Genomic DNA, 25844 nt, shown 5'->3' on the forward strand with positions numbered 1-25844 from the left:
TTTATCTGCATCTATACATTTTAAAGACTTTTTGCTTATCATCACAATAAAACAAAAGTAAAACTCTACATGGCTCACCACATGGGGGGAAAATGCACTTTTTTAGCACAAATTCTGAACTGTAAATTCTTCAGCCCTTTTCTACCAACAGCGTTTCTGTTTGGTTATCTACAACTCCTCAATAAGGAAAATGCTGTCGTTTGGGCTTGTGAGTGAACAACTTTACATGACTCTGGAAACATTTTGAAAGAATGCAATGCCACGGGCAAGCAACAGCAGAATCTGCGTTGGAGACCGCAGCTACAGCAGTAAGTGAAACAGAGGTGGCAGCAAGTCATTTTTTGCAAGTCCAAGTCAAGTCAAAAGTCATTATGTGCAAGTTCAAGTCAAGTCACAAGTCATTAGGTCCAGTGACAAGTCAAGTCACAAGTCATTTGGTCACAGGGCAAGTCAATGCACAAGTCATTTGGTCTAAACACAAGTCAAGTCACAGGTCCTTTGGTCACAGGGCAAGTCAAGTCACAAGTTATTTGGTCTAAACACAAGTCAAGTCACAAGTCTCTTTGTCCAAGTACAAGTTGCACATTATTTTGTCCAGCCGTAATCAGCAAAAAGAACCAGGCGTCAACTTATGAAGTTACGACTTATAAAAATATATGCGGCGGGTCAAGTAGCGTCTAACGTGGGTTGGTAACAAGTCATTTTTTGCAAGTCCAAGTCAAGTCACAAGTCAAAGCTGGTATTTACAAGTCACGTCACAAGTCACAAAAATAGAGACTCGAGTCCAAGTCACATGACCCGAGTCAGCAGCTCTGAAGTGAAATCAGCAGCAGGCCAGCAAACAGAACAGCAGCAACAGCAAAACACGTCAACAGCAACAGCACACAAAGCACAGGCCACAGCTGTGAAAGCTTTGACAAAAGAGGGTGACTGTCAGCTCAAAGATGACAGTCATTGAGGAAACAACCCACTGTAGGTCACACACATAGATAAACCAACACTGGACTTACAACAGCAGCCTCCTGTGCTACTTCAAAACTTGTCTGGACATTTTCAGCCACACCTCCAAGAACCCTCCTCTCAAAGATGCACTCCTGAACTTGGCCCTGTCGGAAGGATGCAAACGGAGAGCATTCAACAGAGTGCAGGGAAACCCATCATTTTACTTTCCCAATAACTGTACTGGGTGAGAGCAGCTGAACTGTCAGGGATTCCGGTCTAGTCTTATAAACTTCACGAGAACCTTTAAACTTAAAAAATTTCAAACCACCATGGGGCATGTGACAATAGTCAGCATTACTGACACATATCCTTCATGTCAGTAAGTATGGAATTCTTCCCAGATCATTATTTCTCATGTCATTGTTTAAGTTTCTAACTTTCAATCAATCTCTCCTTGATAAAATGGGTACTTTGACCAATCAATAATGGTGTGGCTTCTTGTTTCAAGGTTCAAAGCTTCAGGCATGTTATATTTGTGGACATGTACATACCAACACACGACTTGCCCCTTTGAACATTACAGAGATACCTCTACTCTTTGACACAATATAAATTCTTGTTGGGCAGGTCCTAGTTCAGTCATACCAGTCAGGTTCTTTTCCTGAGCCTGAAAATAAGGCTGTAGAAACCTAAATATACTTGGTTATGGCCTGAAAATTGCCCGACATCTTACATAAAAATGCCTCAAATCGGGTTTTTGCTGCAAAAAACTGGCATTCTTCCTAGCTGCATCAAGACTTTAAATGAAAGCTTGACTAATAGCAAATACCCCTGGGACATTTAAGGAAAAAAAGGACTGAGCATAATTCAGGGTGAAGAGGCCAATTTCTCAGAGCTTAACGTTCTAAAAGTTAGAATTCGCTTAAAAAAAAACAGGCTACCAGCCAAAGTGTAATACAATTTGTACTACTTATATGACTTGTTCTCTGCTATTCTTTGCTTAGCATTCAAATCTGGCTGGCAATATTTCCGACTAAGCGGCTCCAACAAAATTGGGCCCAAGCCACTGCACAGAGTGACGGGCGACACCGCCACACCACCGTACCATCATAAGTGCGTCCAGCATCAGCAGCACCGGCTTGCTCATGTCCATGCTGGGGGCGTGGCTGAAGTTGGCGGCCAGGTAGCGGAACCCGCCAGCGGCCAGCTGCAAGTTGGTAATGGCCTCCTGGATCCCCTCGGGTGTGCTGCGGTCCTGCCGGGCACCAATCTGGGTGTAGAGGGAGCAGATGTTGAAGAGGACGCTGCCCTTCTCGAAGGCGATGGACCTCTGGACTGAGGGAATGCCGGTCAAGGCATCATACCTAGATGAGATTGGAGAGCGGAAAAGAAATCACATTTGGGGACTTTCACTTTTCCGAACAGAATAGCTCTTAAATTACATTTTTGCTGTTGTTCATAACCAGGTTTAAACAAACTGGATTTACATCTCTACCCCCCAGCTTCAGGTCACTGCCTTCCTGCATTCCCAGTAGCTCCTATGTTTCACCCATGGTCACCAGGACCCCACCCCCCCACAGTTGAATCCTCTTCATACCTCACAGCTTTAAGATCTTCTACGAGTAATTCCTGAAATTAAGGGTCCATTTCTTTCGTGTCCCTGTCACATCTGACATATGATTTTGTAAGTTCAGAACTTATTTTCTAATTTCCAAGAGTGATGAATCAATGCAAATGACCTGCCAAACAAATAGTAATAGTTTGAAATCAATTCTGGTGATATTTCCATGTCATTTTTTAAAATGGATTCTGGTGATATTTCCATGTCAAATAACAAAGATCAGATGTAACGGGGACACCAAAATGTCCCACTTTTGGACCCCTCCTTTCTCGAATTACCCCTATGCACTGAACAATCTGTCTTTTACGTGTGACAACCTAAGAAATGAAGTAAATAGAAATGAAAAGGAGGCACTTGGCACAAAGTTTGGGGGACGTATTTCTTTTTAGACATTTTTCTCCGCCTCACCATGTCAGGTATATGCTGGTGTGCCTGTCTGGCGGGAAGAACCTGTTTTCTACAAAGTAAAGCTGGTTGTAGTATTCAAACAATAAATCCACCCCTTCACTGGTCCTCTTGGGAGTTCGCATGGCCTGAAGGTAAGTGGAAAGCAAAAAGAGAGAGAAAGAGAAAAGAAGAAGAAAAATTTCAGAATATTTACATCAGTGTACAGTGTGTGCATTTCCTGACCTATCTGAACCTTTCAACTCAGCGCCCATAAATTGCTCAGTACTTTGCCATTGCAGAAAGTCAACACTTGCATAAAAGGAATCATCCAAGTGTGATATTTCCTCCCAGAACTGCTGAGTAGTTTACCCTTTTAGCATTTAACGTTTTCCAGCACAAAAGGGCGATTGCACTCCACCAACGATATTTACAGGATCGCTGATCGCTAGGTACCAGTAGGTTCATGGTCTGCGAGCACTGCATGGAACCAAATCCCCCCTTTTAATCCTCCCCAGGTTTCGGCGCAAACAAGAGACCACAGGAAGAGGAGGTTCAAAACCCTATCCCCCGCTAAATGCAGGAAATGCCATCAACTAGAAGAACGGTCAAAGGCTGTTGCATATATGTACAATGTCAACATATCTGCAGTCAACACCACTGTCATACATGTACATGTAGGTTGCGATGTGTAACTGCACAGTGGCTCGTGTGTATTCAGCGCACGACACTAAATTACACCGTGTTGCATCTTGTTGCATCCCGTTACAATCAACAAGGTTCTCATTTACTCAGCTGTATTTGGTTGCATTCAGCAGGGTGTCCACAGACAACCCGATGCGAGTTCGGGTCCCTGATTTAAGATCACAAACTTTATTCATCACTTCCGTGTCGCAAGACAAAACAGAATTTACGGGGACTGAAGATACCTTTTCACATTTCGCTTAAATTGTGAAAGACAATTAGTGGAAGAGAAACAGGTGGATATGAGAAGGGATTCCAAAGAGACGCAATATACGAGGGGGAAACAACTGACAATAAAGGTAAGACAGCAGCAGTACGACTCAAATGAAAAAAAAAAAAAAATTGCTAACATGAGCTCTTCAAAGCCATTGCTCAAACATATATATCAACTTTTCAGTTGAATGGCCAAGAAAAGGCACAGAGGCTGATAAAATGTGTGCGTGTGTGTGCACAGGCAGCGAAGGGAATTCATTCAGCGCATAACAATAAGCTGTATTGTGCTCTCTGAATTCCTTGCCAGCGGCGCGTACATATGATTATGCATCAATGTCTAGTCTCGGGCAGTCAGTAAGACTTGCCACACAGCAGTACCTGTCTCAGCTCCATAAATTCTTGAATTTCCTGTTCGTAGTCGGCACCGTCTTCGCTGTAATGCTCCAGAATGTAATCCTGTGTAAACAGTGTAAAAAACAGGACGGGCCAATGCAGATCAGTATCACACAGTACCTTATAAATACAAATGAACACAAATATCTCGCTCTTGATTACGTTTAAACAAGCACAGCAAATTTCTTGGTCTTTCTCAAACAAGTAAAGGTCTTGCACTACTTCAGCGTTGAAAGATCAAAAAGAAAAATCACAGGAAGCAAAAATTCTGAGGAAGCTAAGTGTACTTGTACTCAGATTTTTTATACAAGATTTCGGAACACCTGTCCCTGAAAAATTACAAAAAAAAAACCTTGTGACACTATGAAACACATCCAAATTTCACCACACCCGACTGAATCTATAAATCAATGAGGATGCTTTTAGATTTTATGCACAGTCCGACAGGGCATAATTTCAGCTATAAATAAACAGCCATGGGCCAGAGCTCTGCCCACCTGGTGCTATTTTTAAAAGTCAAGCCCTCTTGAGATTATTGGAGTTGGAAGATGAACATTTACCAAGCTGTGCCTGCACATGAAAACTGTGGCAGACTCAATAATAAATGGGGTCATCTTGAACAGGAAAGACTGCGGATGGCTTTTCAAGGGTTTTTGTTTTGGACATTTTGACATTTGAGTGTGCTTGACTTTTTCGATTCAGATGGCAATCCACTCAAAGTTCTCGTATATGACGTCATACACATGGCCTATTACCGGTGTGTGTTTCTGTACTGTTCTCACAATGCTATTGTTAAATTCTGTTGGGGGGAAATTACACACTTCCAGAGTCTTTTTAAACCTTTGCAATGATTGATGTCTACTTTTCTTGCATTACTTTAACAGCTTTACATGTACAGTGTATATAAATTTCACAATGACATGAAAATATTGTTCCTATCATCACAACTATTAACACCATGCTAAACAGACAAAATTTCTGCCGGGTAGGTTAACCCTAACCAAGCAAAACCCAAGGATATCCAACAGAGGTCACTTTCTGTCCAGTTTTGTGAATGTAAGCAGTGAACAAAAGGTCTTTTGCTCTAGCTACAGGATTCTGTAGGATTCAGCAGGCTTCACACTTTTTCTGTTGTTGGATTCTATCTGGTTCAGCACAGTGCCAAGAAAAACTCTGAAAGGTGTTACGGTTACCGGTAGGGTTAGGGTTGAATTAGATAGGACTGTTTCCGAGGAGAAAATACACACAAAGCACACAAGATAACAAACTTCTTTTGCTTAAAAACATGGCATTATTTGAGTCTTGGACGTTTTGAAAACAACCACTGTTTGGAATTACTGAGATTAGCTGGATTCTAACCACATATTTCTTCCATCCAAGTATCCCCTGGGACTCCGAGTAACAAGTTCTGAATCTACAGGACATTATCACAAGATTTTAAACATTACGATAAAGATCTTGATTTTTGTAACAACCAACCCTTAAAACTGATACTAACACTTACTGTTAAATACACCTGTACACGTACTGTATATATTGTCCTTTACAGAATCTAACAAGATACTCCCATATATTGGCACACCTACATTGACTGTAATGCTTACGTGTATGTTTACAGTAAAGACCAGTTGACAGAATAGAGGACACAACAAACAAATGAGATTCCATTATAAATTATTGATAAATTATGTTTGTAAAAAAGAGGTCAGCTTACGTGAACAGTATTGGTTACATGTATGCATCAATTTGAAACAAATCAAAAGTTGGCAATAAGAAGGCTCCGTAGAAATCACCAACCAGGTTGTGAAATGAAAAAAACTTCCTGTAAAACATACTACCGGGTATGTTATTTTGATTTACAATTGCCTCACACTTTTTATGTACAGTATTTGTTACATGAATGTGCACATGTACCTTTTCAAATGCACTGGTTCCAAGGACGGACACACACATAACTTCAGTTTGCAATTTTCCATCACTATGCATGTTTACCATTTCTGAAACTTGAGTTATGCTCTGAGGTTAACCAAAGATTGAAAACTTAAAGTCCCTGAGAGGTCCAACAATTCCAAATCAAGTCTTATGTCATGCACACTTTAACAAAATAATCAGCCTATGACTGAAGTGACTCCAGAGAACATGACATGTACTCGTACATGTACATGGTGCAATCTCATGAGGAAAACACACGAATCCATTTAGGAACATGTCTAGCCAAAACATGTATATCATGTATCAGGCTTGACGTACACAGAAAGTTAATAATAGCCTCACCTTTCTAACACGCATGGAAAAAAAAAAAATTGAGCCCACCACAAATTAACTGAAAATCAATACCTCGCTAGCGAGCGAACAAGTGTAAGCAGCTGGAAAATCATTAACTTGTAAAATACAGTGCAGTCACCTAGCCATCATGCTTCTGTTGTGTTGTTAAATCGTTTGGAATGTCAAAACGATATGCACTGATAAAAAGACACAATATTTCTCAATGTACATGTACATATTGAATGGTGTAATATTGTTTATCATTTGGCAGGCACACACAAGGCACAGCGCAAGTCGTCGTGTGCCCGGAAGAAGGCTGTAAGCACTTATGACCTTTTGCTGGGATGCATAATCGCCACCAAAAAAAAAATTTTTTTCCGGCAAAAGGATGTATTTATGCAACTGTTTCATTTTAATGAAATATAAAGATTTCTTTGCACATACATGTAGTTCCAAAACAATTTCCCAAGTCGTTTGATAAGTTGTTCAAAGGTGCCTTTTTGCACAGCCTTTGTTGATTTTGTAGTAAATTTTATCCGTTTTTACTAAATAAAGAGAGTATGTTTCTTACGCCCTTTTACTGGGGACATTTTTTCTACTGTGATCATGCTTCCACGCACGCGCTTACGACCTTTCGCTGGGCACACGATGAAGTATGCCAATGATCAGGTGGTTTAGGCCCCCCCAAAAAGTCTCCGGTTTCTGGTCACCGCGTGCGTCACTGTAGACCAGCGCGTTGGCAAAATAAAGAATGTTTTTAATGGGTGAGGTTGAGTAATATGTACGGTGAAGGAATCCCCCTAGGCCTCCATACATTTCAGTCGGGCACTCTTAACAGATGACATCATTCGTGTATCTTTACACGAAGGCCGTGTCCGAATCAGTTGGCTGCGGCTTGATATTATGCATGATTAATGGGAACTGGTTGCGGATGCTGCCAAATACTCGGTAGAATTCTGGCCATAGCCAATTGATTCGGACCTGGGCCCACGTCTGTGAACCAGAAAAACGAAACAGTCTTACGTCCTGCTTACATATACTAATTGAAAACGCTCGTTAAGCAACAAACCATAAGGAGCCAGTCTATTTCAGTGTCAGTGAGGCAGTGGCGGTACATCGCATGCAGTGGCAATGGACATCGCATTATGACAACACATGTAACAACTCATGCATCATCACTTGCAAAGAACAAAGGTAGATTAGAGTGAGAGGAGATTTTATTTTCTGAGCTGAATTTTTTCCCAAATATTTTACATGCAACTTGTTTCGAATAAGCTGAAACAGAAAACAATGAGCACAGAACATCATTTCCCTCATGAGAATTTTATTTTCATTTGGACTCTGGAGCTGAAGTGTTTTGATTTATTTTTTTCATAGGCTATTTGACGTGCAACTTGTTTCCTCTAAGCTAAAGCAGAAAACTATGTACAAAGAATGTCACCTCATGAGAGTTTCATTTAAAACCAGAAACTGGAGCTGAACATTTATTTTTCACATTTAATATTTCCATGGTTGTGCTACTGTATTTTAACAAGCTCAATCTTGCTAAGAATAGAAGCCTCTTATTTGAGTGAGATGACTGAAACCATTGCCTCTTCCTTGTCATATTTTATGGTCTTTTTTATTAATTCAAAGCTGCTAATTCACTCTTCTCCAAGTTACAAGGCCATGAGCTCTAAAGTATATTTGCAAGTACGTCACTTCTAAGGAAAAAAAAAAAAAGAAGCTGCGTCACTGCACCACTTTTGGACCAAGCCCGTGACCAGAAACCGAAGTGGGTTTTTGGGGGGCCTTAGAGTCAAACCAATGTTCTTCTGAGCAACAACTGTCCATGAATAGAAGGCCTGGCCTCTGAATGCACATGTACATGTACAAGCCTCTCCAACCACATACATACATGTACATGCACATCTTCACTACAGTATTGTGCACATTCTGTTGAAAAACAGTCCCACCACTGCCCACAATTAGCATGCTGCTTGCTTGGCATAGGGTAAGTGAATATGTAGGGTATGTGAACATCCATACAGAAATTCTGGTCAGAAACAAATCAACAATTTGAACTCAGGGACATAAGGATCAATAAGCCTTTTGCGAGTTAAATTTGAATAAAATCTGGTACACTGAGTTCTTTAAGTTCACATAAACATGACAATTGGAATTCTCCAGACTATTCTTGAATGACAATGAGGCGCATGGCAGGTGCATCCTTTGCTTTGAGTATCTGTATAAGCCATTCTAACATTTTACTATGCGTATTTTTACACATACCTGAAACACCAACTTGACATCAATCTCTTTGGTCTCCTTCAGGCCCAGTGGGATGAGGGGCACACTCCGCAGCAGCGTGTCATTCTGGTAGGCCTCTACCTCGCTGTTGATCTCCGCCAACTCCTCTTTGAGCAGCTGCAGGTTGGAGTTGACAAAGCTCAGCTCCATGGCCACCTGCTCCTTGATCTTTCGATTGCTGGCCGCCCTGCAAAGGTGGAGAAAAGGAGGGAGGAGAAAATGCTTCGTGTAATTTGAATCTTTGCTTGGGTGCACTTGACTGTAAGTCTGCTATCAGGCCCACAAAGACTTGTCTCTGTTTGCACATGTATATGTTCATAGCCAAGCTAGAGTTTCAGCTCGTTAGACTCTGTGTTACTATTTAAAACCTAGCACAGACAGTATACATGTACGGTATGTTGGATGTGAATAATTTTGATGCCAAAGCAAAACTGGGGGAAATGGGAGGGGGAGATGGTATCGCCAAAATTTTTGCCCTGAAAGAGAGCTGGGAGGGGAGGGGGGAATTAAGAACACACAGCTATCCCTCCCCCCTCCCTGGTGTTTTCATTGAACTAAAAACTAACAGCACATGTAATGATAATTTTGATAAAAATAACAATTACCAAACACTCAGGATAAGGGTGCACAGTGAGACCACCAGGAAATAACACCAAGCTTTGCTTTTCAATGAGCCTGGGTACAGGTTTGGTAACCTTGTCGTCTCTGCTTGGCTTTGACATGAGAACAAAACCAGCCCACACAATCATGACAATGCGGGTTGTGTGAACCTTACTGGTACGGGACTAAGCAAGGTCCACTTATGTAAGTAAGAGGCATTTTGAGGTCGGCGGGGTTACTCAAAAAAAGGAAAAGAGAAACAGTTCTGGAAACCAGCATCAAAAATCCAGCTTAAAAAGATCTGAGAAAAATTATTAATTTCACTGAGTTCTCTTAACGACACAAGAGGAAAGGACCATCCACATTAGGTATGTAACGTAAACACACATATGGTACATGTACATGTACGTGTATAGGCCCTATGCCTGTATGAGCACTTAGCATGAAGACAGTGTCACACATTACATGGATGTTTCTTACTGCTCACGTACATTGTAATACAGCGTCACACGTGTACTGTGAGGCAAAAGAACATTCAGGACAGTTTCCATAGAGGATTACGTTCACAAAACAAATCACTGACATTTAGATGACGGTTTTTACTTCTTATATTCATCTAGTCAAACAAAATCCAGTCACAAAGAAAATCGGCAAAGTAAGATGCTGCTTTCATGTATACGTGAATAAACCTCAAAGTGCTGGATAAATGGCTCCATCATTTATTCCCAATCCCCCAGGACTGGGACTTACGAGGAGGGATAGCTGAAGCTTTCCACTGAATAAAACATGCGGTTTTGACACAGCGTTAATCCACCCGAGTGTCACTTAGAGCTGACATCCCCTGCTATCCAGTCCCACGCTAACATGAATTTTTGAAAAAGGAAGATGCAGGCAAATGTCCAAATCATCCTAGCGAGTATGGTGTACCCATCCTGCCCACGGGCCCAACACTGACAAAATAACATTACACACGGACTTCTTCAGAATATGCCTACATCAAATGTCAAACCTATTGGTACATGAACAATGCACAAGGGACACTGAAGTGCTGTTGATGGTTAGAAATCGAATACAATATGCCACACGGGAACAACATTTGCTCACAAGATTAAACTTGAGACCAGCCACAATGCAGCTTAGGAAACACTGCCCTTTAGAAAAAGCCAATATGTACTTCATGTGAAGTGTACACCCACGTACATGCGCATGAATGCAATCAAATGTGTTTAATGTTTTCTTAAGTTTACTGCAATCAATTTGGATAGATGTGAATTTTTTAACTTTTGAGCAACGCACCCATACCTGTATACAACTGCTAACTGATTATTATAAGAAAGGAACAAGATTTGGGAGACACCAGTGCACTGTTCATAGGCAAATACATGAGTAGATTAAAAATGTACTGTTCCCATTTTGGCACAACACACATGCAAGTTTGGCCTACAAAGGCTTGATGTCCAATGCACAGCTTGCTCGTGACTTTGTTCATTTTGGAATGTCAATTTCTTGACACATCCAGTAACATGTACTTTTCTGCACACTGCTTTTCACTTTCCCAAACGTAACAGTTCACATACTGGAACAAGCACATGTACGTGAGACATATACCGGTACATGTATGTGTACATGCAATCACTGGTGCTTGACACTGTATACAGCAATCTAAAGCAAAGGTACCAGACAGAAAAATGACAAAAGAAATGCTCAATCAATCCAAACATCAAGGAAAACAGCACTGACAAGTACTTTTGGATTGTACAGCGTACACTGTACATGTATGTGAACACAACGCAACTACAGTATGGCAGGTTTATATAATATGCCCTCGAAATTCATGTCCTACATGTACATGTCCATGATGGGTGAAGTCTTCTGAACAATTATATCTTTAATAAATGGTCTTTCAGCTGAATTTTTCTTGGGAACATATTTTGTGCAACTTTTAACTCCTCTTAAATGTAAGAGAACTGACATTTCGTTTTTGGTTTCTCTCAATGAAAAGATCACTTTTAAAAAATTAAAACAATTCCACGGATGCTTTTCATGGCAATTATTAGGGTGCTGTTGCTGCATTGTCATTAAGGGAAGACACAGCATCTCCTGTTTTCTGTTTAAATTGTGAACACAACATTTGCTCACTGAAAAAATTTGGAGAGTAAATCTTGCCCTCCCCTCGGCTCAACAACACGTCATCAAAGAAAACAAAATTTAGGAAAGCAACATATCCTAAATCTGGCCAAATTTTACAACAGAAACAAATGTCACAGTGAGGTTTCTGCCTTGAATGACATCACTAGCTCATAAAATATGCAAATTTGTATTAATTACCATTAAAATCAGGATACCTACTGGTAAGTGCTGTTAATGGCATGACAAAAGTGAAAATTTGGTTAAATGAGACAAACAGGAATATGTACCCGTATCAGCAAGAACTAAATCAAAATTATACTGTCTGGGCTCTTTCCATTCATCCTGATGACCCTGAATTAACAAGGGGCCATAGCAAGGAGTCAAAAGTAATGATAGGTTCAACAATGACGTATTTTAACTTTTTTGAACCTTTATATTCAAACCTATATTTTTCGAGAGGCATTTGCAACAGCAACATTGCCCGAAAAACTGCTTTTTTTCACTGCGGTGCTAGTAAGACCGTCAAAGTCAAAAACTGTAAAAACGGCATAACATCCCAGTTACAGGATCTAGTTTGATACCGGTCCACATAGGCCTACATGTACATGTAGATGCAGATGCAGGTGCAGTACCAGTACATTGTACATGTACATACCTAGCTCCATGTTCTCATGAGGGAAACAATAAATCTTTTTACTTTTAGATCAACACACACACATGTAAATGTACATGCACAATAAGCATTGCTTATAAAGATCATCTCACTCCAAATTTATAAATAGGATTACGCTCCACCTCACACAGACTTGTTCTGTACATGTGAGCCCATATACATGTACATGTACGTACCCCAGTGGGTGGCTATGCATCATATAATGCAGTATACAAAGCCCACATATGGGCCTGATATCACTACACACATAAACTTTGAATTTCTGGGTCGGCTTTCAACAGCTTCAGGGACTGTTTCTTTGGTAAGGCAAATTAGGCAAGTTGTGGGGACATTTCTCTGTCCTCACAACATTGTGCGGTCCCCACAAAATAGGTGAAACATTGCGTGTTTGTCCCCACAATTCCGGAGCAAGTTTGCATGATCTGCATTACATAAGCAGCACTATGATACAAATATAGGACCCACATGCACACTTGAGACTCAAAATTGAGGTCAACTCAACGGGAGCAATTACACTGTCTGTGCTGCTCCTTTTTGTCTGCAGAAGTAATTTCCATACAAGTTCAGAGCCCCAAAACTCAATGACCAAGTACTGAACTACCGTAAACTTCAGGGAGAAACCCTTTTTTACCCTGTCTTCATTTCAGAATCAATAGCGTAATCTGCGTTTTCTCTTGCCATCTGAGCAAACAGGAACATTTTGGAAATTCACAAGCATGGCTAGTAACTTCTGCCCCCAACAATACAGCAAACAACACATTCAAGGCCTAGTACATGTACATGTATGTATACACAAACTGTGTACATTGTACTAATTTATGCTCTAAATAGGCCCGCCCTGTGTGGTGATTTCTATTGTTAGGAAAATCTGGACTGAGCTGTGATACACGTAGCTTTCAAATAATCCCACTACATTTCTTTTTCCCACAATAACTGCTGTACAAAACACATGGTGGTCCAACACCTGTACATACATGTACCGGTACCATGCTGTCCGGTTTGTACCCAATGACACACACTCACATTCTAATCATATTGAAACTGTTAACTGGAACTTAACAAATTTTTAAGAACTAAATCAAGAACCTAAGCCTTATAGTATACATGTATAAACATGGATGTGCAGTATTTACCAAATCAAATTTGAGAAAGTTAGCACTATACACATCCTTTGAAACATGGGTGATGATTGTAACATACCAAATGTGCACAATACACATGTAGGTACACTGTATGTGAACAGGTTGTGTAATGTACATGTTCAGGCATACATGTACAGGCATACATGTTCAGGCACACATGTTCAGGCATACATGTTCAGGCATACATGTTCAGGCATACATGTTCAGGCATACATGTTCAGGCATACATGTTCAGGCATACATGTACACTACACTGAAAGTTTGCCTGGGAAAGTGAAATGCTTCAACTCTTTATCTCTTCTCAGGGAATTCATTTTCAAGAAATGTGAAAACTATTTCCCACAGCGGGAAACATTTCCATACCTTTTTCACACCAGTGGGAAAAGATTTTAATGCCTTGCAAAATGCGAACGTGAACGCTAATTGTTTTCACAAAAGTGTTAACTTGAGTTAACTTTCCCATGTAGTGTTAACTTTCCAAATTTGCAATGTAGTGTAAGCACCTTAGACATGCGCAGTACCACAAGCTTCAAATTAAAACAAATCATCCAAAGAAGGTAACTGTAGGCATTTGGGGAAGTCAACAATGAATCCCAGAGGAGAGCTTCTGACTGATGGGGCCTGGTACAGGAAACAACACCTGCATGTAGCTTGGTTCATAAAATTTATAACTTGACCCTTGGCTTCTGGGGGTTCACGTACATGTACTGCATCGGAAAGTTGTTCTCTATTCACAAGAATACAAGGTCACAAAGGCCTAAAGGTCACACAGGGAGGGTGTCTGTAAGCGCCTAGTTTTCACCAAGGACCATTTACTCACAAGACCTTCTCAACTTGGCAATCCAAACAAATGTGCACTTCTCACATTCCTGTCTGGCCACAAGGTTCAAGTGTAAAATCTACATGTACATTGGGCCCAGCAGAAAATAACCCTAGAGGCAGATCCGAGATTTTCAGAAGGCAGAAGCATGTGTGCAAATCAGACAAATGCAAGGAAGCAGTGCGAAATACATTTGAAGCTCTAAATGTATGTATTGGAGTCAATTTAACATTTAATGTCGAACATGTACAAGCTGTTTTGAGGAACGCACTTTTAAGAAAACATTTTCTAAATTTAGTGTTTTAGTTGATCTACATGTGATAAATTAACATATTAATACAGGCCTAATTATTTGAGCTTCAGTCAAGGCTTTTAACTTCTGCATGCTATGAAGAAAGACTGAAAACAGGAGAATATAGACCCATATGGCAGAAAAAGCAAGACACTTAAAGAAAATTTAATTGGTTTTCATGATGAATTAAGATAGAAGCTGAACTGATTTAAATCAGGGAAGAATCACACTCTCTACCATCGAACCCAGTGCAGTCATGAGAACTTCCCTTGGGAACACACTTTTTGCAACCGTCTTTTTCTGATTACAATGTACGTACTGTACATTTACGCCAACAATCAGACCTTCCAGTTTAATCTTACTGGTTCTGGTTCATCATGGCTTCAACTTGAAAAAGGAGGGGGTGCAAGTTTTAATAACACCAAATAATTATTATTCTTTGATTCCCATGGAAATCAAATCAACAAAGAGCTATATGACATCACAAAAAGCTCTTGTTATCAGGTTGGCATTATCAAGGACATCCTTTCACACAGCCCTGGCCAAATGCATATGTCTATGGGCCAGAGACCTTGGCTGACATTGGGTGATTCTCAGTAATACTTGGAGCAATACTCAGAGCTATTGTGTGATTTCACGTCTGCCTTAGGCCCAACAATTGGGAGGGTCCATGATGACAATGAAAAATATGTGGCAGAAAATACCGTATACAAGGAGAACAACGGTTGCGGGGGGCTCAATAAATTCCAGGACAACTGAACAGATTTACTTGAGTGTAAAATGAGTTTTCATCCACAGGAGCCAGCCAAGTACCGGTACACACATAAATTTAGAAGTACGGTCAATTTTTTTTTAAGTCCAACATTTCCCATTTTAAACTCCCAAATACCGGTGCAAGTCCACTGTACATGTACATCAGGCTTTAGATAGTCTTATTAGATTATCCTTAATTTTTCTGTGGAAAGTCAGGGCACTGTTCCTCCCCACACCTTCCAGAAATGGGAAAATCAACCGGGTAACTTTACATTTACCAACCACGATTTTTATGGTGGTGGTAACACATGTACAGGTATGTCCAACCATTGTAGCTCTATGGTCCAACCATAACCATCCCACACAAAAGCACCATGCTGCTTGATATGTACATGTACATGTACCAATCATTAAGTGCCCGTACCGGTACATGTATACAGGCCTACAATACATGTATATGAACAACAAAAATTCATTTTTTTTTCAACCACGCAGGCATGCCCTGTAATTCATGTATGTACATGTATGTATGCAGTACAGCAACAAATTTATGTACATCCACTGTGCAGAGACATACATGTACAAGTGTACTAAATTCACCAAAGAACATGTCTGTTCTAGTACCTTGCACTTGTGACATGTACAGTACATGTACATGTGTACCAATACATGTACATGTACTGTACTTTTACATGTGCATGGTCTCTTATATTTCTTGTCATAAAATCTGTGAGGACAGGTTCCTTCCGCTCAGATTCCACGAAAATAAAATTCCTTTGTGAATGACTAATGTCTCACCACAAACCGTAAATGAATAGGCCCTAAGCAGTGTATAATGCCCCTCAGTCATGTTGGGCATGTAGGCATTCCTCCTGTGTTTGTCTTCATGTATGGCACTACCACCTAATGTTTATTGACCCACAAACCACTGGCTCTGTGATGAAACACAGGAAGCATTGATAAATGCAAGTGCCCTCAATCCCTGACAGGAATGTGAGTAAAACTGAAACGTCAACGAAAAAAGGAAAACTTCCCAGTAACTCAGACCCATAAAGCTGACTTATAAGTTATATGAAATGCCAAATACGTATGGTATGGTACTATTTTTTTCACTTTTGGTCCGGCGCACAATGGAAACCTGAAAACGCTACATTAATTATCAGGTTGAGTCTCTTCCATTAACTGTTACTGCATGCGTCACCAACTTGCAACAACCATTTTAGCCTATTTCTTAGGTGAAGAAAACATAAAATCATAATTTACAGTCCAAAGGTGTTTTCAGAACCAAGTAGTAAGTAGCCTTGGTTGCCATGGAGGTGGGTCAACCAAAGGTAGCAGGTGTTTTCAGTGCAAGTGGGTTTTATCAATCTTTTCAAATGTACACTGTGGCTGTTTATGCCAGGCACTTTATCAAATATATCAGCACAAAAGCTTACAAATGTAATTTTGATACTATATATATTTTGTAATAATATTATTTTTGTCGGCCAGTGGAAAGTGTAATAAAATAAATAAACTGAAGAAATAAAAAGAACACATGTACCGTACCCATACACGTACAGTCCACACTGTTTACAAGCCAACAGGCTCAATCCATTTTTTACATATATGCTTATTTATATATGCTTATCAGGAGTCCCCAAATTTCACAAAGTGATTCATTCAAAGCAATTTTTTGTGCACTTGAAATATTTTGTTCTTGAAGGGCCAGGGCCAATTTTTTTATTTTTAATAAAAAAAAAGTACCCTGAAAGAGAGATTTCAAGGTCAACTCGAAGCCAAAAGCAGGGCTTTCCATACCTATTAGTACAAGTACATGCAGATTTGTATGTTTTGTTGAATTACAGATTTCACTTGTACATGAACATAGAGGTTTTCTATACTAGTATTAGTGAAAGTATTAGTTACATATGTACAAAATACACATGTAATACACTGTACGTAATGCTAGTAACCGGTAACTAGGCATGTTCTCAGAGAAAGCTTCAGTTGGGACATTTTCACATCCATTTCAAATAGCCATATCCTCATTTAGTTTGGTTTCGTTCATTTGTTCTATAGACCATTAGTAAAAACTGTGCAAACATCAATATCGAAAACAGCACTCGTGAAAATTAAAATGTACGGGAGCTGTATAACAGAATCTGAAGCGTCAAGGCTTTAGCACTGTCACCATGCATTTTGAGTCGAACCAATCAGTTAAAATCATGAAGGTAGGAAACACTTCACTCAGCACTGAGTAATCACACAGAGAACGTCCAACTACATTTTATAGCTCAAAATGAGAAAAATCGATACAAGCAATCTTGTGTGCATCACCTCTACTGAAGCACGCAGCTTCCACTGGGCATGCAAATACTGTACATGTTCATGTACATACATGTACGTGTATACACATGTAACCATTTGTTGTGAGTTATCTTGCAGTTTGATCTGCTCTGCAAGCTTCCATGGCATTCTATTCTTGATTATCAGATGCACCTCTGGATTTATTTCACCAGCTAGCTCAAAGGTCCTTAGATTAGAAAACAACAGATTGACTGACGTGTTCAAGTTGAGTACTACCGGTATACATGCACTGCCGGTGTAAATTTACCTCTTAATCAATCACATCTTTTAAAGTGGAACTATGGGTACAGGCAACGCTAGTATCGACTTACTGTACATACGTGTACCGGGTAGGGTAGGGTGAATTTCAGAATAGATTAACACTGTTTCCAATTTACCATCCATCCGTCCAGGCATGGGCTTCACAGTGACGCTAGAAATTTTCTTTCATTGCAAATCACATGTTTGATATTGTCAGGTAATTTAAGTGACACAATTTGGTTACAGTGAAACCGTACATGTACAAAAATTGTACATGCATCTCTGATAAAACTTTTTTACTGCACATCAGAAATCTCAGCACCTGCTCATCCACCAGCAATCTGCATGAAGCCAGGTTCATCATGCACACTGAGCAAAGCAAAACAGTAAATATAAGAAACATTCTCTGCTTTTAAATTCCCTTGAGGTACTGGACTGGGACATGATTTAACACCTTGAAACCAAACCTACCTGAAGAGGTTTTCAGCCCCAGCCCTCATCCGCATCTCCTTGTTGATCTGACCATTCAGCTTTTGCCTCCTGTTCTGCAGTTTGCCTCTGACAGTTTGTGCTAGAGGATCGCATCCCTAGCAGGGAAGATGAAAAATGAAAAGAAGTTTGCTAAGCACTCGTACATCTAGAGTACACGTTATACATACCGGTATAATGAGTGGAAAGATCCTGTGAACATTTCTAAGGCACTTCATCCTTCAGTGTCCTTATGACAACAGACCAAGTTATAGAAATACCTTTTGACATTCACAGCTTAAATGCACCAGGTACAGTACGGTACATCAAGCTGATGACATATAAGGGCATATGACCCAGTGATTACAGTTTTTGACTGATGGTTAGAGGCAGCAGTGGCATAAAGATTTTCAATGGGGGGGGAGGGGAGTTGTGAGACCATCATCAGGCATGAGGCATCAGCCATTAATACGTAGGTCGATCCATTAACCCAGCCCTATTATGGGACATGCCAAAAGTGGAGGCAGGACCACCTCTCAAAGTGGGATGGAAGGGGGACAGTGGCTTCTGCCACCAGTGGTTAAAGGGTCAGGGGTTTAAGTCCAGCTGCTGGGGTGTTATAGCCTTGGGCAAGACACTTCACCAAGCACAATGCTAGTACTTGCCTCTTTCCACCCATGAGTTGACAAGATACATACATGTATGTACCTGTACAGTACAAAGGCACTGGCATTAGCTGGGGAGTTGGCATCAAACTGTGGATTGGCATCCCATCCAGGAGAATAGAAATCTTCTCGGCCAAGGAAACTAGAGACAGACACTGGCTCAGGACAGACTGCTACTTTGCTTGTACATGTAGCTGATGTCATACACATTTGTGCATACTTGGTAATTTTTAAAGTCAGTCTCATGATGGAAGTTTTATTACTATTCATTCAACCCATATCTTTAGTTAAAGACTTTTCTACAATAAATTACATTTAATTTGCATCTTCAATACTTTATGCAGAAACACGGACATACTCAACTCTTCACGTTAAACAAAATGCCAAACCTACTGTACATGTAAGTACATGTACTTGTGCATATAATGTACATGTATGTACATGTACTTTAATCTACCGGTCAATACAAAAAAATAAAATTTAAATTCTGTATCTGTCGGAACTAGGAGAGTAATGACTCGAACAGTCCTTTCAAAGATCAGCAAAACTAATCTAAATTAAACATGACAGCGCCAAGGAGAACCGCCGGACACAACCTGACACAACGTGATAAAAATCAAACTTGTCTGTTAGTGGAATGAAAACTAACAAACCCCAGAAAGGTACCGGTACAGATCTGTACTTTAAAAAAGTCACTTTTCCCCAAGGCAGATAGTGAAACATGTCTAATATCAAAAATATTCAAGAAATTATAGAAACTGACCCAAACTGTCAATGCTATCACACATCTGGGCTATTTGCACAAGGTAAATGCACATGTATGCACTGCAAACTTTGTGTACAATGCACACACAAAGAAAGATCCGCTTCTGTTTCTAAGAGTTCCGCAAATTTACTCTCTTCTTGGGTACAACCAGCTTCACATGTAAAAGACCACAGGTACATGTACATGTGTGCAGCAAATGAAACCAGAAGCCTGTATTAATCAAAAATCAATGGCTTCCTTAATTGCTTGCTTGATTGATTGATCTCATAGCTACAATGTACCTGTACCATGAGTATGCGTCAATTTGGTTTCCTGCACACGGATACATGTGCCTGTGCATGTAGCAAATGCATTGTGTACATATCTTTGCCAGATGAAATGTACATTAGAATCAGAAAATGGCAACAAACTACAATAACATACCATGTAGATGCCCAATAAAAGAAATTAACACATGATTACTTCAAATATCAAGCCCCCTTTGGCCCTAACAGGTGATCAAGAACTGTTTTTTTTAACTGAACTGTTTGACTGACAATAAAACCGGATATGTTAACTTGTGGGAATAAAATAAATTTTAAAAAACCCATAATATTTGAATGAATTTTCTGAATAAATTTAGAATGTTTGTCATTTAAACATATCAGTAATTGTTCACACTTATTCAGTAGGGACCGGCATGACCGGAGACGGCAGGTTCCTGTTCATACCATGTGCATAACTCTCATTGGACTGCAACAAGTCAAACAACCGGACCCTTGAAATCTGCAAACTTGTAATTAGTGACCTTGCCAGATGAAGCCAGATAAGGTCCTATGGGATATATTGGTGAGTTTATGGTTCTTCTGTTCACTCTAGCTTATTGAGCTTTGATCATGATAGGCAAATTCATTTTATTAGATTGATGATTTTTTTTCTTGTGAAAATGGATGGCACTATGCTATTTACACACTGTACATGGTGTGCCCATGTTTTAAACGATAATACCGGTAGATGATTAAATTACATACATTGTACATGTCCAAGTGCAGTAAATCATGCTTGATGTCTAATGCCTGTGAATGAATGCCTGTGAATGATGAGCTTCTACCGGTACATAAATCTTTGCCGCACACAAACTGTTCAACACTTACTCTTGTGATTGAGGACTTTGAACATGACATGCAGTGAGTTAATGTGGGTGTGTGCACTTGTGTACAAGTCGAACCACCAACATAGCCTACAAGAAGAATGCATGTACCCGGCAATTTAACAAGGTACATGTATGTGTACTGTATCTTCCTGCATCCTCCAAATACGTATTATCGAACCCATTCTGCTAGACCCAACTGGCATTTTAGACTTTCCAGGGAATTTAGGGGCACCAAGCCACATGAAAAATAGTCGGCTAAATACGGTATGTCTTCCAACATTTTGAAAAATCCCCATAATGCACTCGTAGATTTTGAAGGACCTGGGAGATCAGATTAGGATAAATGTAAGCAATCAGGACCAGCTTCACTATGCTTACAAATGTAAACAGCATTCTGTGGACCCCTGGGTACCAAGTGCCCTCCCCCCCCAGCAGGCTCAGCACCCAGCAAACCTCTCTTCTGGCCTTTTCACACTATAACCTCACAACTCAGATGAACTCAACCTTGGGTGAACCTATGACTGCCCTGGATGGAAAATTTGACTTTTCAAGCCAACTTTCAACCTGGTGTTGTTTCATGCTTTTTTAGTAAGAACTGAACTTACCAGGGTGAGTTCAACCCGGAAATGAGCACGAAAAAAATTTTCAACCCAGGTGAAAAATTGTCAACCCTGGTCCAGAGCAGGGTTGAGTTCAACCCGGGGTGAAATCAATCTCGCGCCAACCCTTGCGCAGGGTTGGCGCAAGGTTGAAAATTGTCAGGTGTGAATGGTAGCCAGTTTTCAACCCTGCGTTGACCTCGAAATTTGTCGTGTGGAAAGCCCTTTAAAGTCATAAATTTCCACCTAAAGGGTGAAAAGCAAACTCTACAACAATGTTGTCAGATCCTTCTGTGCCTTAGTTACCAACGCTGTGATGAAAATTACCATCTGTCACTTTGCGGCTCTGAATTTTTACTTTGGTCAAAGCAGTGGTAATGGACGCAAATGACAGAAGAATTTTTCATGGTGCGTTTAACTTTAGTGATGTGCAAATGAACAGGTGCTTCATGTAATTGATATGTGCCCAATGCAATATTATTACCTGCAAAGAGTACATATTGGTACCAGCAAATGTATGGTACATACACATGTACCAGTGTTCATGTATGCGCAGTATGTACGTACATGTGTACATGTACATGTGTGTAATAAGCAGGCACTATGAAATTATCTCGTTGAAAAGAGTATGTGGAAACCTGAAAGACCAATTAGTGTGTACATGTGGCATACATTACATGTTAAAGTAACTATGTATCCCAAATATGTTCTTTTTCTAAATGAAAATATGGTAGTAACAACACAGGAGATATGCAACAATCTTTGCAACAGCAACAGTAATCTGGTACTGAAGGGTTGCATGTTAAAGGATATCTCAGCCACGTACAATATTTCACCATGTAAAAATCAAAGTACAGTTTGACAACTCATTGTTTACAAATCACTGTGGGCCATAGGCCTACCGTAGTTGGTGGTGGCTGCCGTAAAACACTGTAAGAGGAGGCAAGTAAGTCACAGTGGACACAATCAGATAAACAAACAGTACCTTTCTTCGTGGACCGGTGTCCTTATTTTCCGAGCCACCGTTCTCCAACATCTCGGCAGCCGAAATCTTTCCGTCCCCTCCACTCGGAATCCTTGGTGATCAGATTTGGCGTTTAGGCTTAACGCCGTGGTCTCTCACGAAATTATACAGCCAAATATTATTGTAAAAAGACCCAGTGCGATACGGACGCAATTTGGCACGTCGCTACATGACAAGTGATGATGTTATTTGAGACGTGGCTGCACTAACATTCAGCTTTAACCTCAAGAATTCCGGAAGTCATCCGTAGCGAAGTAGGATACATGCAGGCAAGACAGTGCACAAAACAGACACTACACCGACCGCTTCTCGGGAATCCGACGTCAACATAATCAGTCACCCGTATCACGCACGCATATGTATACATTTACGTACATGTACGTACAGGCACGACACACACCTGTTCGATGAACTGAATCACTGGTGCCCTGTAGTAGTTGATACACACTTTGAGACACCAAAAATGTCAAATTGATATATGAGACCAGTTGCAGGTCAATTGCGTGGCTCGTGCAAAAAAAGAATTGATACAGAATTCTTCCCATGGAAGAGCATTTGTACTTCACCGTTCACGAATAGATCCTCAGAACTGGTGAAACGAAAAAGGACCTTATTATAAACATAACTTATTAAGTAGTTTAAGTGACAATGTAATGTGTTTGGGATTAGTATGGGTGGAGCGGGTTCAAATTCCAACACGTAGAGTCACGCACGGTTGTGGATCATAGCGCCCCCATTAATTTTATGAGAGATGGAGGTCAACCACCCGTATATCGTGACACACCCTTTTTTCTCGTGAAATACAGACCAGAGGTCGGGGATTCACCACTGCAAAAGTGAATAGAGTTTAGAGTGGGGTATTCTGGGGGAGGGGTAAAGGCGAACTTAGGGTACTTCCTTTTCCTTCCTTCAAAAAGCGACTGCTATTCAGTTTCTGGTTTATTTTTCTCCATTATTAACTTAAGTTAATCTGTTTTAAATTGTTTTAAATTCGTTTCTATTGATTTTTTCCTAAGTTTTATCTGGGCCCTTAATACAACATATTAAGGGCAGCTATTTTCAAGTCTTGAGCCATTCTACGAATGTTAGAGTCGACTCAAGTCGGGATCTGTTATACTTTGATTTCATATGTGGAGACCGTTTCTTGCTTCGCGCCCTCTTGTGTCCACTTATTACGAGAGTTCAGTTCAGAAATCCCGACTTCACTATATAAACAGGAACATTCATTTCTGTGTTTCGGAAAATAATTAATGTTAATTTTGCAAAACTTCCTATTGTCTACATTGACTATAGCTTTGGAAGCCATCTCTCTACTTTTTGCAGCTGTTCAAAAATCAAATCTCACGATTTTTTCTGTGTGTTCCTATAAAACCCAGACGAGGAAATGGTGTGTGGTCCTGTTCCGAGAACAGTGTTCTTGAGTCGTGTTCCCGCCTTTCGAACGCGAGAATAAGAAACCCGTGTCAAGAACAGGCCGCCCGAACTCGACGACGAGTCTGCCAACCGTTTGTGCACAGCAATGGGCTTATCTACCAAAAGTGGTAGCAGCCAATCATATTGCCGGACTTGTTTTTACGTCGTTATGTCTGCATTTAATGAACGGCTACAGGTCTGACTACTTTGATTGGTGAAAATTCTGTATACATTATGCAAGATCATGTCGTTCAAATTCAATTACGAATAACTACATATTCACGACGAGGATCCGATAAGTTGGCTTATCTGTCAAGTCGGACTTGGTCAAGTTCTGCAGTGGCGGCCTGTGCTTGAGTCGACACAGGTTTCGTGTTCTCACGCTCGAACGGCGGGAACACGACCCAAGAACATTGTTCTTGGAACAGAATCACACACCACCTCCTCATCAGGATTTTACACGAACTCAGGGAAAACTCGTGAGATTTGATTTTTGAACAGCCGCAAAAAGTGCCTATATGGCTTACAAAGCCGGAGACAATGGAACGTTTTGCAAAATTAACATTAAGAATTTTCCATGACAGGAGTGAATTTTTTTCATGGAAAAGAACTTAGCCCAGTTATCTGACTTGCCACAAATAAGGGTGCACCCTCGTATTTAGGCCAGAAATATGTCTGCCGAGCTCATTAATAAAAGTTATAGACTCAAAATATTCTATATTAGAGGGTCCTGAGAGCCATGGAACTGAGGAATTGAAGAAATATGAGACTGGACCTCTGGGCCGGACTCAGGACTTCCAATTCTGAGCACTTTGGATGCAATCGGGTTTGAAAGTGGCACTATTTGAGCCATTTTGCTGAGGGAGGGTTTTTCAAAATGGCTACTTTTCTGGACAGGGACATTTTCTGCATTTTAGGGGTGGTCTGATTCTGGTGAAAATTTCTCAAAAATTCATTGGTCAACCCCCCGAAAATTGAAAGGAAAATGAAAGAGGACATGTGGAACATCATTTTTCTGTGCAACCTGAACACCTGTGAGAGTTGTGAGTATTTTTGAAATATTTGTGAAGTATGGGGATTTATCACTGCTGTCTATGGGAATTTACTTTTAGTGGTGCACCCTAAAACAACTATTGATCACTGACGTCATGGGCAAGACTACGCCGGCGCAGGATGGAGAACTTCACGTTGTAATTACGTGGGCGCCTTTGAGCAAGCGATACGTCTGCGCAGTGCACATTATATTGGGTGCGTTCGATTAGCTTCCCTGAATACACCAGTGTTACACAAGGGAAGCCTCGAAATGAGGCTAATCGAACGCTGCAGCGTATTCTCCAAGGCATGCTGGGAAAACGGTCAAGTCCCCGCCACGTTCATTCTTTGATGTCCATGCTCGAACGGTCCATGCGTGACGTCATTACACCTGGGCAGCCTCTAGAGACCCGCCCGCCAGCTGGGGTAGCGGTGGCTGACACCAGGGCAGTCACAAAGATCACGTGATGGCTAAACGAACGCTCTTGTGTAAGTTTGACTTACACGTGTAAGCTAATCGAGCGCACTATTAATGCACAGGCGCGCGCAGGCGTTGCGGCAGGCACGTACATGGGCACACCTGGTGCGCCTGCCCCTGTCATTACTGTAACCGCGCAGGCGTATTGCTTGCTGAGGTAATTCCACCTTTTTAGGCAGAGTTATCCATCTTGCGCCTTCGGCGCTATACGATCTTTGATTATCGATTAAGCGCTGAAAATCATTCTCGCGGTCGACGTAACGTCTTTATGGATCAATTTTTGACTCACGGCAAAGGGGCAAATTTACCCCTCGTGCGTACGGAAGTTCCCGGATGTCCGATCGCAAGAATAATACGGATCAGGTACTTCTTTTAATTTGGCGCACTTTGGGCGAAGTTATCTGTAGATCTAATGCT

At 40.7% G+C, this 25844-nt stretch overlaps 1 protein-coding gene across 1 annotated transcript in view; it reads right to left on the minus strand.

Annotated features, from left to right (window-relative positions):
• rhpn1 (rhophilin Rho GTPase binding protein 1) overlaps positions 1-23132 on the minus strand; it is a 30333-nt gene extending 7201 nt beyond the window's left edge. Inside the window, exons 1-7 of the mRNA XM_022240416.2 lie at positions 22466-23132; positions 18322-18437; positions 8834-9038; positions 4283-4360; positions 2972-3096; positions 2048-2306; positions 1011-1106 (exon numbers count right to left, since the gene is read on the minus strand). Coding sequence (XP_022096108.2) covers positions 1011-1106; positions 2048-2306; positions 2972-3096; positions 4283-4360; positions 8834-9038; positions 18322-18437; positions 22466-22516 — 930 coding nt within the window. The 5' untranslated portion in view covers positions 22517-23132. The remainder of the gene's footprint in view (positions 1-1010; positions 1107-2047; positions 2307-2971; positions 3097-4282; positions 4361-8833; positions 9039-18321; positions 18438-22465) is intronic.
• Between the last annotated feature and the right edge of the window lie 2712 nt (positions 23133-25844).

This window comes from Acanthaster planci, linkage group LG06 (assembly GCF_054643075.1).
Source record: "Acanthaster planci isolate LZ-2023a linkage group LG06, COTS_SCS, whole genome shotgun sequence".
Lineage (NCBI taxonomy): Eukaryota > Metazoa > Echinodermata > Asteroidea > Valvatida > Acanthasteridae > Acanthaster > Acanthaster planci.